This window comes from Zeugodacus cucurbitae, chromosome 2 (genome assembly GCF_028554725.1).
Source record: "Zeugodacus cucurbitae isolate PBARC_wt_2022May chromosome 2, idZeuCucr1.2, whole genome shotgun sequence".
NCBI lineage: Eukaryota > Metazoa > Arthropoda > Insecta > Diptera > Tephritidae > Zeugodacus > Zeugodacus cucurbitae.
Genome location: NC_071667.1, coordinates 77,548,049 through 77,568,511, shown reverse-complemented (window position 1 = coordinate 77,568,511; position 20,463 = coordinate 77,548,049). Strand labels below are relative to the sequence as shown.

General features: G+C 33.6%; 1 protein-coding gene across 1 annotated transcript; it reads right to left on the bottom strand.

Moving 5' to 3' along the window:
* Positions 1 to 277: 277 nt before the first annotated feature.
* Positions 278 to 19,278, bottom strand: LOC105218749 (broad-complex core protein isoforms 1/2/3/4/5). Its single transcript, XM_011194519.3, has 3 exons — positions 18,519 to 19,278; positions 5,901 to 6,782; positions 278 to 2,750 (listed from the first exon to the last, which is right to left on the bottom strand). Exons 1-3 carry the CDS (start codon positions 18,721 to 18,723, stop codon positions 1,339 to 1,341), a joined length of 2,499 nt encoding a protein of 832 aa, XP_011192821.2. The 5' UTR covers positions 18,724 to 19,278; the 3' UTR covers positions 278 to 1,338.
* Positions 19,279 to 20,463: the final 1,185 nt, after the last annotated feature.

Here is a 20,463-nt window from a genome sequence, read left to right as displayed (position 1 = left end):
TATCATAGATAAAACGTTAGTCAGTCAAATTTATTAATTTTATATGAAAATACTTTTCGTTTGTGATTTTAATGTTGGTACTTGTTTGTGTATGTGTGTGTGAGTGAATGAGTTCTTGTTAAGCTACCAATTAAGATGATGATATGAAATATGATCATTCCATGGACAAAACACATCGTTAACGCTCCAGTATTATTCTTTTATGTATGTATGTATGTATGTATGTGTTACACCATTATGAACTGCCAAATTACTGAATTTGGTATACCTATTACAGTTATTTTTCCTTGGAACTTACGTATGACGGCTACAAATGCATGCAATAGAACGTTTGATGTGGATACAAATTCACGCCATGTCGATATTGTTATTATAACTATATGGTTATGGAGACGTATGTAAATACTTACATACATACCTCAAAACATTTCAAATTAAAATAATGTCACTAAAATCGGGTGCAGTCACTATAAATTAGCATTTTTTTAAATATTTTTTTCAATGCTCAAAAGCATACACATTTCTTGAAAATTGAATAATTCTTAAAAAACATATTGTTAGGAATATTCCGCATAATTTTGTTTTACTATACTCATTTTAAAAATTATACATCTAAGCATTAGTTTAATCATTTTAAAGCCTGGCAATGACATAACCTTTAAATTCGTTAATCTCAAAACTTGTCAGTTTGGACCATTAATTCTTAATTTACTAATTAATACAGAAAATTATAAATAAAAAAAAGTAAATAATATTGTTATTGAAATCACAAAATCAGTTTAAAAAAATCTTGTGAATGTTTTCCAAATTTTTACGTTTTTGAGTGGCAATTGCACTTGTAAAAAGTTTTTTCACCAAAAATTTACCGATTTTCCGTTTTACTCCTCCAACTATTACTTCGCTATCCCATTTGAAGCACTAAAAAAATTTGATAATTGAAAACGAACTTAAACGATTTCTAATTACAGTTTATTTGTGTTCTTATGAGCTAACTGTATGGGAAATATTGGTAATATTTCCCAAAAAGTAGTAAGACGTACTCCTTTCAGACGTGCCTGACTATTTTTCACTTACCAATTTCTTCATAAAATTTACTGTGATTTTCCTTATTTAGTGCTTTACTCACCATTATCTCATATTTACCACAATTTCAAGAGATTTTCGTTTTTACTTAAAAACTAACAAATTTTTAATTTCTCCATTGGCTTGTATGCATGTATGTATGTGTGTAATAATTATAATAAAAGGGAAGGAGTTGCATTGTGCGTTTCGAACGCTTCACACTGAGTCATATTAGCGTTTTTTGCTAACGCAATTCGTCGTTAGTGAACTTAACGGTTACATATCTTCCATTTTGAAACTGTGACCTTCGCCTGGTGATATCGTTATGGAGTCGATGACGTGCGCCTGATGCTGCGCCTCATTCGCGCCATCCGTTGAATGCGACGACACGGCGGTGTTTGAATTTATTTCGGACGGTGACAGCGTTGTGCCATGGCTCAGCAAATGTTGGTGTTGTTCACTCAGATGCGCCGCATGAGCTGCATGAGATTGCGCCTCAGACACACGGATCGCCTCGTCACTGAGATTCGTTTGCGAGGGTGATTTGAGCGCGCTACCGCTGGCAGCTGACGCCGGCGTTGTTGTTATTGGCGAGCTAAGCGAATTAGCGCCACCGCTACCATGCTGCGACTGATTGCTCTGATTCGATGGACTTTGCAGATGTAGCGGTGGAGGCGGCGGTAGAGGTGGTGATTGCATCAGCGGTGTTATTTCCAAATGCGCTTCGTGTTGTTGGTGGTGATGTTGATGCTGCGACAAATGCGACATGTGCGGCAATTGTGGATGATGATGGTGGTGCATGGCATTCGATGCGTTGGCGCTATGCAGTATATTTTGTATGACACTGTTCGAGTGCAAATTTTGCGTACCGCTACCAGCGCCGCCCATCGCTCCGTTGCCTGAGCCGCCAATTGTGTGATGCTGGTGCGGGTGGTGGTGATGATGCACGTTGCCGGCCATGCTGCCATTGTCTGGCGCGGAGTGATGTGACATTAAGAGACTAGTTGCCGCTTGTGTAGTGTGCGCATGTAGGTGTGAGTTGCCCATTAAACCGGCCGACATTGGTGGTGGCGTTGTACAACCACTCACTGTATGCAACTGATGCTGCTGATGTTGTAGTTGTTGTTGCTGTTGCTGCTGTTGGTGTAACTGCAATTGTTGCCCTGGCGAATTATGCATAGTATTATGCTGTTGATACATCGGTGTACCAATGGCACCGCTCGCTGTTGTGTGATGTAGTCGCGCACCGCTAGCGCTACTCACATTTGCTGCCGAATTGGTAGCGCCTGGCAATAGTACACCGGGCATATTGATAGAATTCAAATTTATAGTGGACGAGTTAGAGGTTGCCGCCACAGCGGACGGTTGTTGAGCATTGACATCGATGGGAAAGCCACTACCATTCCCACCACTGCCGGCATTACTGTTGCTTCCTGCGCTGCTGTTGCCCATTCCGCCGCCACCCGGTCCACTTCCACGCATATGCGGCGGATGGTTGTGCACACCGGTCGCGGATATGACGCGCCCTTGATGGGTTATGCAGCGTGCTCGACACATGCTTATGCGATAGGACTTGCAGAGCCAATAGGTTTTCATACCTTGTTGTGTGGCGACGGTGTTGTTGCGATTAAAGACGCAACTGCCGTGCAACAGTGACGTCGACGAGAGCATCACCACATTGCTGCTGTCTACAACAATCATATGAAGGGCATTTACGGCGAAACGGCAAATTCAATGGCCAAAGATAAAGTAAATACGTAATATGTTAATATCAGTCGGATATACTTTAGATCATATTACAGATAATATTTGTAGTAATATGTGGAAACTGTACGTGAGTTTGTTTTTGCATTAATATTGGATTAAGTCGTTTGTGCTTTTGAAGGATTCAAAATGAATTATTTACAGAGAGTACAGCGTTTAAACAAGTCAGTATAACAAAAGTGTAAGTAAAAGTTTATAAATCAGTAAGTTTAGCAAAAAAGAATAGTGCGTGGTGACTGAGTGTGCGGCACATACTAATATACAATCGTGTATGTACATATTTTAGGCTGTATGTGCATAGATATGTACAGTGTATCTTTGATTATTTAATATTTATTCTAAATACCTATGTAAGTACATTTGATTGGCATTAGACTAAGTAGTGATTTAATAAAAACGTGTTAATTTTGACTTGCTACGATGAAATTCATTAATAGTTTCATAAGTGTGATCCAACTAAATGTAGTATTGGAATGTACGAGATGCGTTAAATAAATAACGGGAATTTTTTTAACAAAATATTTATTCATTCGTCTATATTGATATTGTCGCCTACAAAATATTCTCTATTCGATATTATGTACTTTTGTCAGTGTTTGAATATGTAGGCTGAGGCATCGTTGTAGATTTGTTTTTTGTCGTACTTCAGTGGCATGTTTAGCAACCTAATAATAATAATAATAATAATAATAATAATGTGGACAATTGGAAGTGTTTATTTTTTGAACACACCTCGTGTAAACAGAAATTTCAATGAAAAACGCTTTAAGGGGTATTATACAGTTAAACGGCCGAAAAAAAGTGAATTTTCCAGAATTTTTTCTGAGAAAGCTTTTTAATTTATTGATCCAAAAATTTATACACATATTATGGTATCTTTTAAATGTATTTTAAGGCTTAGACTAGTAAAAATATTTATTTGAAAAAGAGCTACAGCGGATCTCCAGGAGCTCCTTTCAAAAAAGACGTTTTGCGGTGACCACTATATCTCGGAACTGGATCATATGAAATTAAAAAACCAAACAGATTTTGTTAAAATAATGTTAAATCTAGTAATTAATCGAAGAAATAAGCAAAATAAATTTTTTTTGACAAAATGGCGGTTTCTCAAAAAAAAAATCGATTCTTCACCGAAATTTCGGCCTTAAATTGTTTATAAAAAAATAAATATTTATCGGAGAGAAAAAATCTTCGATTAATTACTAAAAAATATATTTAAGAAGGTCGTGTTAAAATTTGAGACTAATCGGTCCAGCCGTTTTCGAGTAATGTTGGTCACCGACTTTGAAAACACCATTTTGAGAAAAAGGCGCTGCCACTCGGACCTTGTACTTCCAAGCACTCTGAAACGCCTTTTCAAATTTGCTTGTAACTTTGAAAATATTCACCGGAACGATATGAAATTTTCTGTGTGTATTCTTAAATATATGTACATTAAGAAAATGAAATAAAAAAATCGATTTTTTGAAAATTCTAACTGTATATAACCCCTTAATAAATTCTAATGAAGGTCTCAGAAGTAACCCGCAAATAAATCCTAAAAAAACATCTAGTAATTAGCTCGATACATTTTCAAGCAGATTTTAATAGATTTGATAAATAACACTGAACAACACTCGGCTGGGTATTGGATGGACCAAACTATTTTTTTCCCGGAGATTGAGTTATAAGTAATTAAAAAAAATTTTAGAAGTTAGCTTCCAAAATCGAAATATTTTGGTTTGAAGATCGAAAAAATGGTTTTTAAAAAAAGTAATTACAATTTACGGGATATATATAGTTACTATAAAATCCAAAATATGGATATAATCTACATTTGTATCTTAATTAAATGGTGTATAAAACTTTTCGGTCAAGTTTATATGTCATTAATAGAGAATATTTCGAAGATTTAACTTAGACTCTTCCTAGTATGCTTTGCTCAAAACCCAGAAAACATTATCTTTATTCCCTCATTGTCGGCAAATGAACAACTTCAAGTCAAGATATATATTATGAGAAATTGTTTTTGAGATGTCTGATCAAGTTCTTGAGTATTAAGAAAAAAGTAATATAAACTTGTTTTTTCCGTATTCCTTACTACTATGTCCAGATTTAACATGAAATATGTATTTACGTCGCTCACGAATACTATTTGCCACCTAATGCGATTCTATCTCATCTAAATTCAGTGAGGTCTAAACAATAACGACAGAATAAATATAAGTATAATAGAAGAAGCTAGAAGGTGTTTTACTATACTTCATCCGACACCAATAAAACGAATTTTTTCAAAGCTGAACTGTACAAGAGATAAAGTTAGGTTAGAATATGTACATGACATAGGTTAAAAGCTTCCTGTTTGGTTATTTTTAGTAAAGCTCTCACCGACAATTTGATTGTATAGTGCATATTGATAAAAATTACGTAAGCTATTTCTTTGAAGAAGACAGTGGTATGTGCATACATGTAATGTTATTAAATTATATATATATACATAAACATTACATTTATAAATTACATTTATAAATAAAGGTTGATGAGAAAGAGAAAGTTAGTTAAATATCATTTTCAAAGAAAGCAGCATTAAAACTTATTAATGTTAATAGATAGTCTTCCAAAAAAAAGAAAAACATTTTTAAGATGAGATAGAATAGTATTTTATCAAAATTCGAACATTGATTTAAAAAAAAGAACAAATTGGATTTTATTTGTTAATATAACAATAACTATAACAAATGAGCACAAGTGTCATTGAAGTACGAAAAAGCTAATATTTCGTGGTTTCGACCGCTCTTTTGACAATAGCTACAGAAACGTTTAATAATTTTAATGTTAGTACAGTTACTATCGTACATACAAGCAACACAAATAATCTTTTTAAAACCAATACAACATAAAAAGCAACAAATACAAGCGAGCGTCTCAAAGCTACATTAACCTCATACATATACTTCCTTACATATAATATATAATGTTTATGGTAGTTGGCGCTAATATGAAAATAACAAAATAATTGTAGGCATGCGTACAAAAACATTAAATACATTCAAATAAAAAACAAAAATAAAAAAACAGCAACATACGATACATACTTGGTGGTATATCAACATGATTCGCGAAATTCTTTGAATAGTCACTGGGAAGATGCAAATCATTTGGATATTCTGCGCCACCAACACCAGACGCATTGCCACCACAAGCACCGCCAATGCTGCTAGCACCAGCCGCACTACTGTTTTTGTATAAATTATAGTCAAACCCGAAGGCAGCAGGATTGAAGGTGCCTCTAAAAGCCGCTGCCGCCGCAGCAGCGGAAGAATTACTCGCCAGATGTGGTATAGACGGTAGGAAATAATCAGATTCAGCATCCGCATCGGCGCTATCACTATGATCGGTATTGTGATCGGCGGAAGCTATCGATCGACGGAACTGTTTACGCGAGTAAATCGATAGGGCGTCATTATTCAAATCTACATGTCGCTTGAGATTTGCACCCGGCGGATAATTCGGGTTAAATGGCAAATTGTTTACCGGTGAGCTTTTGAAATTCGGCTGATTGGCATTTGTAGTTGATTCGGCGAAGCTCATTGGTGATGGTGATGATGCTGGTGAGTGTGATTTCACCGAAATGGGATTGGATAATTTGACGCTCGACAACCCATCCGAGGTATTCACGTCATCACTTGCACTGGCAGCACGGTTTGTACCGGTTTTTGCTGGGGTCGCACTACTATTATTCTCTGCATCTGCGCATGCGCTGCTCGCTTCGTCAGCGTTGTGGGTTTGACTCGTTGATTTATCCGTCGAAGTAGTGCCCGCTGTTGATGAGGCATTTGTGGCAAGACCTTTGATTTGTAGCAATTGTCCGATTTTCATGAAAGACTGTAATTCCGTGTGCTTGACATTCACCACACCCTGATACATGAATTCCAGTAGTTCACACATTATGTTGAATGTGACATCTTTTAGTATAACTACAAAGAGATTCGAAAGGAAAATATCTGCTGTAATAAACTGCATAGAATAAAATATAAAATAAAAGATAAGCGTACTTAATTAATTGGAAAAAAATAGTATGACTATAATATATCGTTAAGTCTTCAAAAATGTTATATAAATCAGGATCGCTTCCTTTCAAGGTATACATTTTCCTAATACCAATATTATAATAAATATTCATTTCATAAAATATCCCATATACCGGATCGACATTAGGTTAAATTGAATTCATTTATTTTGATATTAGAATTTATTATTCCAAAAAGCAGGTGTATAATTTTCAATTCTCTTGGATAATTGGTTCGTGAGATATAGAATTTGAAGTGACTTAAGAATTCAGTGATCCAATTAAACACAATTTAAAATAAAAGAGTTTATGATACCAAAAAGAGGTTTGACACTTTAGCTACTAAACAGATAAAAGCGATGACCCCCAATATGACTTTTTCGAAAATGAATTTGATTGAGAAAGCTGACACTCTAAGAAATCCAAGAAATGTTTTGAGCTTTTTACGAATATTTAAGAAAACAACAGGTGAAGACAATATACCGTGTCTCTAATCAATAAAAATCATAGGAATATCACATAGATTCTAATCGCTTCCGGATAATCGGGACTGTTGGATATACAAGAGAACTTTTTCTGATTTTCTGACTAAAAGAGATTGCTCGCTGGAAAATTTAACAAGAATTAAAACTGGCTGAGGCTTAGTCCTCCTAAAGCAAAAGCAAATGGTATTACGGGATGCTCTCAACATAATATAAATCCTGAATAATCAATAAATCTCTTTCATCAATAGGGCATACTAACTTGTGAAACGCTGAAAAGGATTTCGAATTTCCTTTAAACCAAACCAAATCGAAGTAATTTTATTTAACAAAACATATCTTGGAGATCCAATTAATCTCAGATCTCATTTCTGGAGATCTCCAGAAATCTTATTACTAAATAAAACCGTATTGACTAAATTTTCGACTGCAAGCTTTGTGTAATTTTTCAAAATGTCTAGCAAATTTCAAACAAAGAATTGTCACACTCCACTAAACATTAAATACTAACTATTCGGTTCACCATAGATGCATACATAGATAATAAGATCGAGCACGCGCGTAAATGCTGCGGACTGTTGTCATAAGCCCACGAAAGTACAGTCAAATATCATATGAGTTTGCATATGTACTATTTGAGAAGTCACAAAAGGGGGGAGCAACGGGGTACATTATTTTATGGATTAATACAGATGCTTATACAAACGTTTACTGTTTCTCGTACGAGTGTGTTCAACATTTTATAACTGTAAAAACGAAAGAGGTCAAATATACTGTGAAGATGTTATCAGCATATGAAATGTATAAATACTAAATCAATACATAAAAATTTTCGATAAGAGCTAAAAATCTTAAAAACAACGCTCATGTGTATGAATTTACATATATGTATATATAACTGCATATGTATGTAGATAGATAGTATATTTGTTGGTAGTACATGTATCACACAACAACTGCAGCAGCAGCAGCAACAGCAGCCGTTTTCATTACGTTGGAAATAACCGATGTGGCTGCTGTGTCGATGAGACAGCTAAACCCAACCAAGCAAGCAGCGCCAACATCTACTTAAAAACAATATTATCTCTTGTTCTCAATAATCACAAAATAGCCGCACACTTCTACCCTACATTCGATCACGACCTCCAACGCAACAACTAACCCGACGACATACAGACAAACGTCGATGATCCACTTGGCGCAGTCATATCTACCGAGCGTATACTGGTAGGTGCATGTAATTATGTATGTGTAGGTGTGTCTGTGTGTGTGTGTGGAGCGAAAATCCTCCGCCATTAGTCCCCAGCCTATATATGTATGTAAGTAAACAATATCAACCAACTACAAAACCGCGATATTTCTCATTTAATTTACATACGTTTGTATGTATGTATGTACAGGTCAACGTTTAATATTTTTTGTTTGTTCTAACGATGATTTATTTTTTGTTTCATAAATGACTGTATGTAAAGATCCGTGCATGACTCGAGCGTGTCTGAATTTTTTGAAGCATCTCTAGCACGATACAGCACATGTACACAAGTCACACTCGAAATACACACACACACACACACACATACACCCATTCATGCGCATGTGTACAATGATATGGCTAATGTTATATCGCCGGCAAGCTCGAGCCACTCGTAAGTAGGATCACTGATCAGTTCAGCTCAGCTTATTCTCTGATGACACAAATATTTCGTAGAATATAATGTTAGTTCCGCATTTCATCTCAGAAATCAAAGCACTGATATTAAGTTGTAGCTCGGTGGTGTCTGTGTGTTAGTAAAGCGTAGCTTATATATACCTATATGTATATATGTATATTATTAATATGTAGATAAGTGTATGCAACAACATATATACATATATACACATGCATAAATATATAGTATATAAATATAAATGCTGTACTATAAGAGCAAGAAAAGGGAATGCTCTCCACGTTTGGACAGTCGCGAAGCGCCTTTTCAATAATCCATATTTGTTATGATAAACTTTGATTAAAGTTCATTGAAAATGCGATAAATCCTTGTAGATAATCGCATTTTGTGCTGTATATATGATCCAAATTGCTGGAATTTTTCATAAAATGTTGGCTTGTGAAATGCAATGGATGTTGAGAATATGAAAAATAACATATATGCATGTATGTACATACAATACATAAGTAAATACCAAATAGGTTCTATTATGGCGAGCTTATACTTTGTACCCAATATATGTATGTATGTATGTTTTGTGTATCAATATGTCATCCATATTTATGGTCATTATGCATTTTGTATTTTTCTTAATTTATTTATACAAATGTATGTGAATATATCGGGCTTAATTTCAACAGCTAATTGAAATATACATAAATATATACTCGAATAGGAATTAGAGATTAAATCAAACAAAGCCATGAAGACTTAATAATTAATTCCAACAAATATCGTGCCTATAATAAGTATTTTGAACTTTTTATAATATATAAAATATACTTATTTCTCAGTAATGTACACTTAAATTTATACAAAAATAATTGGGAATAAATGTCCTTAAAAAAAACTAATTTGAGAAGTTTAAAATAAAAATCACATTCTCATTCAGATGTTAAAAACATGGGTATTTTACACTTTTTTTTATATACAAACTTAAATATCGTCCCCTCAATATAACAATAGCGTATGTGCTCATAAGGGTATAAGGGAGCTGTGGGACTGCATATCAAACTCCTTACGTACAGCTGCAACCGAAACCATTGGCTTTCGGAAAAGCCAAAAAAACAGCTGGTATGATGAGGATTGTCGTCTCGCAGTGGAGAGAAAACAGACTGCCTACCTCGCAATGTTGCGATCGACCGCAACACGAGCGGGATGGGAAAGATACCGAGAGCTGAAGAGGGAAGCGAGACGCATTTGCAGAAAAAGAAAGAAAGAGGCAGAAATGCGTGAGTATGAAGAGCTTGACAAGCTGGCCGACAGGGGTAATGCTCGAAAATTTTACGAAAAGATCCGGTGAACAGATGTTCCATTGCCCGACCGTGAAGAAATTAGAATAGCAATTACCCGCTTGAAGAACAACAAGGCGGCGGGGGCCGATGGATTGCCGGCCGAGCTATTCAAATACGGCGGCGAAGAGCTGATAAGGTGCATGCATCAGCTTCTTTGCGAAATATGGTCGGAAGAAAGCATGCCCGACGATTGGAATCTCAGTGTACTCTGCCCAATCCACAAAAAGGGAGACCCCACAATCTGCGCCAACTATCGTGGGATAAGCCTCCTTAACATCGCTTATAAGGTTCTATCGAGCGTACTGTGTGAAAGACTAAAGCCCACCGTCAACAAACTGATTGGACCTTATCAGTGTGGCTTTAGACCTGGAAAATCAACAACTGGCCAGATATTCACCATGCGCCAAATCTTGGAGAAGACCCGTGAAAAAAGGATCGACACACACCATCTATTTGTCGACTTTAAAGCTGCTTTCGACAGCACGAAAAGGAGCTGCCTTTATGCCGCGATGTCTGAATTTGGTATCCCCGCAAAACTAATACGGCTGTGTAAGTTGACGTTGAGCAACACCAAAAGCTCCGTCAGGATCGGGAAGGACCTCTCCGAGCCGTTCGATACCAAACGAGGTTTCAGACAAGGTGACTCGCTATCGTGCGACTTCTTTAACATGATGCTGGAGAAAATTATAAGAGCTGCAGAGCTAAATAGAGAAGGTACAATCTTCTACAAGAGTGTACAGCTACTGGCGTACGCCGATGATATTTATATCATTGGAAACAGCACCCGCGCAGTTAGTTCTGCTTTTTCCCGCCTGGATAAGGAAGCGAAGCGAATGGGTCTGGTGGTGAACGAGGACAAGACGAAATATCTCCTGTCATCAAACAAACAGTCAGCGCATTCGCGTCTTGGCTCCCACGTCACTGTTGACAGTCATAACTTCGAGGTCGTAGATAATTTCGTTTACCTAGGAACCAACATTAACACCGATAATAATGTCAGCCTTGAAATCCAACGCAGAATCACTCTTGCCAACAGGTGCTACTATGGACTGAGTAGGCAATTGAAAAGTAAAGTCCTCTCTCGACGAACAAAAACTAAACTCTACAAGTCCCTCATCATTCCCGTCCTACTTTATGGTGCTGAAGCGTGTCAACATCCGATGAGACGGCACTAGGAGTTTTCGAGAGAAAGGTTTTGCGGAAGATTTACGGTCCCTTAAACATTGGCAACGGCGAATACCGCAGACGATGGAACGATGAGCTGTATGTGTTGTTCGACGACATAGACATAGTCCAGCGAATAAAAAGACAGCGGCTACGCTGGCTGGGTCATGTTGTTCGAATGGGTGAAAGTGCCCCAGCTCTGAAAGTTTTGAATGCAGTACCCGCTGGTGGAAGCCGAGGAAGAGGGAGACCTCCACTCCGGTGGAAGGACCAGGTGGAGAAGGACCTGTCTTCACTTGGTATTACCAATTGGCGCCAAACCGCCAAAAGGAGAGATGCGTGGCGCACTGTTGTGGACTCGGCTATAACCGCGTAAGCGGTTTCTACGCCAGTTAAGAAGAAGAAGTATGTGCTCATACGCCATTATTATTTATTGCATATTTAGAATCTCCATCATTGATTCTATGTCTGGTCAAAATTTCGTCAAATTCTACTTCCACAAAGTGGGTCAAAATGTCATTGGAAAAAATGGTGTATAATTTCATGTTCAAAAATTTCCTTCATTTCTGATTTGACAAAAACTTTAAACTCGATTTTCTCAAAACCCAAAAAAGAATTATACGCTATTGTTATATTGAGGGGACGATATTTCAGTTAAACAATTCAAAATATCAAAGATACATTTTTAAACAGTATTCTTTTAATTTTTTATTCAGATAATTCGAAAACTCAGCCGTTGGTATCTCATCTCCATTGACATCTAAAAAAATGCTATTGTCGTGGACAAATCATTATTGGTTCATCTAAAATCCATAAACCAAAAATAATTCGATAGTACATGGATAAATTGCTAAATTTTCGCCATATTTTGGTTGGAAATATTAATTTAGGTTAAAAGATACATATGTGCAAAATTTGAATAAAATTGCTACACAATTATTCGAAAAATCGTTTCCAACGACTTAAGGGGTTAGGGGTAGTCAGGATTTTCAAAAAATAAATTTTTTTTTTGCATTTTCGTTTAAGTGTAATATCTTAAAAATATACTCTGAAAATTTTAAGTTTATCCGATAATTGTGTTTTTTGAACTGGTGACAACTGTAACTCGAAAACCGCTCGGCAGACTTTAATGAAATTTCTACAGCTTTTAGAATGCATAATAAACTCAGGCCTGAAAAAAAGATTATTTTTTCAAACATTTCGATTTTACTAACTGTTGATTTTTTCACGAAAATCTAGAAAAAAATGTCCTGAGGCCGCCATTTTGTTAATTTTTGAAAAAAAAAAGTTTGGTTCAGGCCCAGGATTATCTATTTGTAAAACTATTTTTTTTATCACAATCTAAAATCAATCATTTTAGAGTAATCTCCAAGGACTTATGATTGTCACCTCAAGGACCTTTTTTTGAAACTTGGTCAACACAGACAGCTATAACTTTGGAAATCATAATTTCAAATTCAAAATCAAATTCAAATTTTCGTGACTTTAAGTCAAAACATTGTATTATAATGCCATATTATTACTTTTGTAAAATAACATGATTTAATAGCAAAAAAAAATTACTGAAATTCTCATTTTTTCGTGTCTCTAACTAACCCTAACCCCTTAAAAAATTGAGTTTTGAGATAAACGGTTTTAAATTTTTAAATTGAAAGTAACGTGCTGTGATTGGTGGAACTTCCATAGGATCTATGTCCTGGAAGTTTGATTTGAAATTTTTGGATAATATTTTAAACAGTTTGTCGTCTATATCTACTGCCAGTCGACATTCGCAATAGGAGTGATTGTACAAAGCAAACATTTTTTTTCCAAATTTTGAAACCTACCTAACCCTTAACTGATACATAGATTGAAGTTAATGTGGTCTGCACCCATTTGAAATGAACAAAGAGTGTTTCATGAAGTTTGTCAAGGTATCATTAGGAACATCATTATCAGGAAAGTACCAAATCTTAAATATTGTCACACACAAAAGGAATTTTTACCGACCAAACCTTCCATCATTGAGTTCTGATTTGACATCCAATGATTTACTTTTTGTCTTTAGAAAAAATACATTTTTAACACCAGAGGAAGCGTTTGATGCATACAGATATCAAGTTATGTTTTGAAGTAGTTTGAATCGGATTGAATACAGTGTTTCAAATATGTATTTATAAGAAAACAAAATTGTATTGATCATCAGCAAGAATATTTTAATAAACAACAAAAGAGTTTTCAAACAACAAAAACAAATTATTTTACATTTATTTAAATAATTTATATTATTACATATCTATATGTTCTTAATAAAAAACTATTTTAAATAAAACTACTACAAAGTGAGTAGAGGGCGTTACCTTATACTTCATGTAATTTCAACATTCATAAAAGACACAACCAATAGTAAATCGTTTAGGTAATTTCCCCTGATTATGATAAACATTTATCGAATCAGAAGAGGGCAAAGCGATACCAATGATATAATAAGGTGTATATACATGTGTATGTATGTATGTATATGTACATGCATATGTACTTTTTATTGTCGGTTTGTTCTTGTGGAAAAACAAAAAAAAAATGTGTTATCTCAGCCATTCAGCAGATAAATTCGAGTTGTACAACGCTGTAGAAAATTAAGTACCCAATTTGCTATCATTTAAAAGATTTCAAGCAAGTGTCTGTGTGAGAACATAAGATTTACATAAGCAAGTGAATACTCTAATATATTATATATAAAAGATATCGTAATAATATTAGATATAGTCAAAATAGTGAGGATATCAGGATTATGAGTGAAGTAATAAAAGAACGATCGATGGATGTGAACACTGCAGAATTTTGCAATTGTAATAAATCGTGAATATTTGTCTGTATGTCAAGACATTCGATACACAGCAGGAAATTGATAACAGTCAATTTATAAATAGTAATCAGTACAAAATTTTGGTTAGATACCATCCCCAAAATACATTTTTTCTAGAAAAAAGAACAGTTTGAAGTTTTGAGAAAAAATGTCGATGCTTGCATATAGAACATCTAATAACATTTTCTTTTCTCAATATTGCATTTATTCTGCCCTATACTGGGGTTTTCAAATTGTGAGTGAGAGTTGACCAGCATAATAGGGTGACATTTTTTGGTCTTTTTATCATGTAGAAAATGAAACACATTCAAAGAGGTAAAGAGGTAGCATTTTCATCGAGAAAAGAAAAAGCGCTAAGAATTAAACAGTTCTGGGTAAACATAACGTGACAACGATTTTATAAGCTAAAATGTAGCAAAAACTTTTCTTTAAACTTTAAGATCTATGTTAATGAAAAACGGTTCTTAGGTGGATTACTTTCTGAAACTTCACGACCTTTATCTGGTTTTAAAATTTTAATGAAGTAAGTAAGGGATTATGACATTCGTTGTCCTTGCATAACAAAAATAGAGTCTAATCGATTTGGAGAATTTCGGAATTCTTTTGCAGATACTTTCAAAATATGCCTATAACGTAACTTTTATAACTGAAGTTCTACATTCGACATCTACATTATGAGAAAGTATTTTTTCTCTGTTCACAGACCATGTGCTCTCTTAATATTTTTTCAAATTTTAATGGGACTTTTTCAGGTCACTCTATCATAGATACCTGTTATGAAGCGTTGTCCATGTACCCGAAATTTGTTATTGGAAAGAAAAAAAGAGATGATATGAAGGAAAAAATGAAGGCTGGGGCATCGTTGCAGTATTGTTTTCCAAGTAGGGACTCAAATACGTCTCAGTTTAGCGGCTGCTACAGACAAAGTATCCAATGAATATAGCATACAATTTTACCGTGCTTCAGAGTCATGTAAAACTTTAAATTTTACAATTCCCGACATTTTTTTAACACACCACGCATATATTTTCTAAAACTTAATGAGTATTTCACTATTACTAAGTTCATTTTCTAATATTTCGGTAAAAATTAAAGTAGAATAAAGCCTATTGGCTGTCCGGACGCGGGTTATTACTCGAAGGCCTCTCAATTTGATGAATAACATCAGATCGAATAGCACAAATCGAAGAAAATGTTCGGCGAGTGAGCTGGCAGAGGTGAAGGTGCCAATTATGTAAATACATACATATGTCCACGAAGAAAGTGAGTGAGCCCTTCAACTTCAATTTATTGTTTCAACTACAACAACATTTTGAATTCCAAATATATGTTTTTAATTTACTGCACCTATCTTAATTAATAATTTTTCCTATCTACTACAACAATTAGCACGTGTTACTAGACATTTCAAATATGTTCTACACAAATAGATATGTATAAATGAATATCTATCATATTGACATTGCTTGCCCATATAATCTTTTATCTAATAGACTATTGTGATGAAAGGTTTATACAAACATATATGTATATAACAATACTGATCTAATCACCGTTAGCAGACGGTCTTCGAATGCATATCGTCAGCGGATACAATGTAAACACACATAAAGCAGGCCTATTAAGCACCACAGTTTGCCAACTAACAAACCGGACAAATGGCAAGCTAATATCAGTATGTGGAGTCATAAAATGATTGTTAAACGCGATAATAAGATAAAACAGTTTTTATGTATAGTTTTTTTATTTCATTTTTCCTTTAATATGTTATGTTTTTGTAGCTATTTATGAAGTGCTCCCGTTCTGTTGGTATGTTTTTGTAATTTTTGTTTTATTTCCTAATATTTTGTTATTTATGGGTTATATTAATATTCTTTATCTTTGAAATACGAGAGTGCAGTAACAATAATTCGAAGGAGGCGAAAACACAAAACACTCCTAATAGTAGCACCTTTGCTACTACTTGAAAGATAAAACATTTATTTTATTGCTTTTCGATCTGATAAAGCAAACGGGTAGCGTAGCGATATGATATCCAATTCGTACTTGTAAATAACATTTACGCACATCAAGTGCTCATAAATATAAGTAGAATGTGTATGTATGTATTTGTGTATAATCACAATATTTTAGTATTTATAGTAGCAATAATGTTACCCTGAAACCAACCAATGGTTGGCCATCAAGTTGGTCATTTCATTTGGCAGTTGCCATCGCTAGCTTTGTTCTTTTTTAGTTTAAAATATTATGTAAATACAAAATAATTAAAATTCGTAACTTAAGATTATGGTATATATTTAATGGATTTAATATGCAAAAAATATTTAATTGATCTCAAGTTGTTATATCAGAAGTTATTCAACAACCCACAAATTAAAAAAAAAAAAAAAACAAAATCAAACCCCGGTTAAAAACTATTTAGATCTTAGTTCGATCGGAATTGTAACCTAAAATCCCTTTGGATAGTAATCACGTATCTGCTGAAACTGTTAATTAAATATTGAATTTTAAATTTTTAAATTATAATTAATTTTTAAAAAATCAAACGAGTTTTTAATATACTATAACCTCAAATTGAAGTGACGTTGCTGTTTTAAATTATTTCATTAAGTAAGCAAATGTCCTTACATATTGTCTGAATACTAGTATAACATAAAATAAAATTTTACATATTTAGTATACGATTATCTTTATTTACGTTTTGGTATTAGTTATCCATTATAAATGTCTGTCCATATTATTGCATTGGATTTATTGGGGAAAATCTTTGGATTTATTAAGGTAGCAAAATATGCATTGATACCATAAAGCTTACGCTGTATAAAATTATAAATTGCCTTTTTACAACTACTATCCGCAATATCAGTTTTATCAAGGTGGGAGGCTACATACGTACATACATCGGTTTTGTGAAATCATTTATGGCATAGATACAGGTTTTTCGCCAATAACTAAACCTTAAGTAAATTAAGTATGTATATACGTACGAGCGTGATATATTTGGTATATTTATCTAGCGCTTACTGTTCTCTAGAGCACTTTTAAAAAATTTATTACCGAAGTTGATTTATATCATAGCTGCTTATGACATAAGCAAGAATGGCTACTGTTGTAAAATGTGAACATTTGTCGTTGTGATCGCTGATAAAAACGTGGTAAATATTAAACTAAAGAAAAAATCACAATCAATTGAAATTATGGCACATATACATACATACATACCTACACACACATTTGTATATATGTATGCATATATTATAGTTTTACGGATAAAGAGATAAACATTTGATTGTACTGTTTAGAATTTTAACAATTAATAAATATTTCGAATATTTCGATTTACAAATTGTCAACACTTTTAATCAAGTATCAAGATTAATCAAATCTTAATAAATACTACACAATTTTTAACTGTCGGATTTTTAACGACAATAACGAAAATAATTGCAAAATTTAAAAAGTGCACATAAATAGTGGTTTTTTAAAGGAAATTTTAATGTTACACTTCCTAATATGAAAGTAATTGAATATCCTAATTAATAATTACTTTTAATAATTTTATTTCTTTCTACATATTAAAATTTAACATAAAAAAACAAAAAAAAATTATTGAAATGAAGTGTACCTCATTAAACACTAAGAATTGTAACGATTCGTAAATTATATTTCAATTGGAATTAGGTCATTGTAAGATATGCAAACGGCTCCTTAGATATAAAGTAAGCAACTAAATGGATCAAACCTTATTAAATAGAAAATAGAAACAGATTTCATTGAAATTGTTTTGAATTCAAAAGAGCCTCATGCATAAACAATTTTAGTACATATACACTATAGTTCAATTAGAAATTTAATTCTTACGCCGATAGAGGACATTAGATACCTAGCATAAGCTTTTGAACAATGTCACTAATGAATAAATTTGAATACATTCAAAATATAGTTTTGTAAGCTGTCGCGCTTAAGTAAAATATATATTTATTATGCGTGTACAAGCATTCAAATTATATCATAATAATAGCAACATGTAGTGCGTAAAAACTGCTTAAATAAAAACACATTAAAAAACAAATGATTATAGGTAAATGTACACATGTCAATTTCATAACGGCTTATTGCATGATATATTAAACATTAAATTACTTTACTTACTTATTGGATGCTTGCAGGGATTGGTTATGAAAATTTCTTGAAAATATGGACTGCAAATAGCAAGTACAATTTTATGGGCATGCAACAATTTTCCATCGCAAGCAAGTGTAACATCTACCAAATCGCCACGGTCATATAGGTTTTGAAATCCGCTGGCTATATTATCCTGGAAATTCTTCCAGCACAGTTTAAACTCGTCATCCATTACTGCAGTCCCTAACCACAACAACAGTGGTTGGAAAACAATTAATTTATATCGATTTTTTTCTATTGACAATGGCGGTTTTTATATCCTTTTGATGTATAAAAATTCAAGTATTTCCAAATGTATTTCTACAAATTTTAGCACATTTGCCTCAATCAGCAGGCGAACCGTGATCCTGATGTTATTTGTTAATTTCTATTTTAAAGTCTTTTACACTTTGCGTTTATTTTTTTCAGTTTCACTTCATTGACATTTACAAGAAAACGTCAAACACGAATGATATGAATTGTCTAGATACAAGATACAAAAGAGAAGATACTCAGATATGAATGCAAAACAAGAATCGCGGAATAATAACAAAACAAAAAACTGATTTGCAATACGACAATTGGTTATCGTTCATTGATATGTCTTAATATAACACAAATTAATGTATATTTTGCTCAGAGCACTTCAGAATTGGCCGTTTCACTTTGCTAATGTTTATATAAATAATTATTACTTTCATCAGCGAGAGCTTTCTCAAAACTAATCTGAAAACGATGAATGGACGGGATTTTCATTTCAAATCAAAGAACGTACAATGTGAAAAGGAAGTGTAAAAAACAACAATCAGGGTTGCAAACGAACATTGCACAAAAAGTAGTAGATACTTTTTGATAAGATGGAGTTGTTGATAATGTAATAATTTTCCAACTCTGTGGTCGCAAGTGAAGACTACCGAAACTCCAAACATAGAGATAATTATCACGGAAACTAACACATACACACGTTGCAACTCTTTAGCGGTATAAGAAAGCGATGAAATAACATTTCGGTCTTAAAAACTCGTAGAAACTTTAACAGAAATTTATGGTAATTAACCGATTATTAAGATACTTAAGTTCCTTTTCATATATGATGTATAAAACACTATTTAATAAAAAAATAGAGATTCGATCATTAAGTCAGAAATTTCTTCAAAAAAATTCCAAAAAAGTATTACATTCCTGAAAATTTATAAAATTTCAAAAAAATTTAAAAGACATAAGTTATATTAAGAAAATTTGAATATCTATACAGCCTTTCGTAGGGTGCATATAAATGAACTACCAAATCTTATCATTTGGGGTTTAATTTTCTTTATTTTGTCTATATGTAATAAAATAATGTTATCAAATTGGTTCTTAGCATTCAGTTTATCATTAACCGTCGTGAGTGATTGGAAAGCTATCAAATTCCTTTACTTTTAACATGGGTGGTTGCTGCAGTAAGTCGATCAACTATTTAAGAAATTAAAAATTTAAATTTGTGTATAAATACTTCCGTTTTAAGGTACGAGGAAATCCGTTGACTTACCAACTGTACCACCCTCTAATGGTAAACCTTATACTCAGGATTATCCAACTACTGGGGTAAGCACAATTGAAAATCCCGGCCCAAATATCGGCAACACAAATTTGGCCTTGGAGGCGGACTAAAGGCCAAAGAATTCCATTCGAGATGACAAGCGCTAAAGATATCGTTAAAAGTTAGGTCTTAAGTATGAAGCTAAATCTAAATCTCTATTTGTACATACATTAAATAAATTAATTTATCTTCAAAGATTTGTGTGCTTTTCTATAGAAACTTTTGTGTTTGTATTGGTTTATATATTTTACCAATTGCTATACCCTTATCAAGAAAAAATGGATGTATGTAGCATTCGTCTAGGCATGCTCTTGCATAGTAATGTACGTATAACACGTGTAGACACATTGG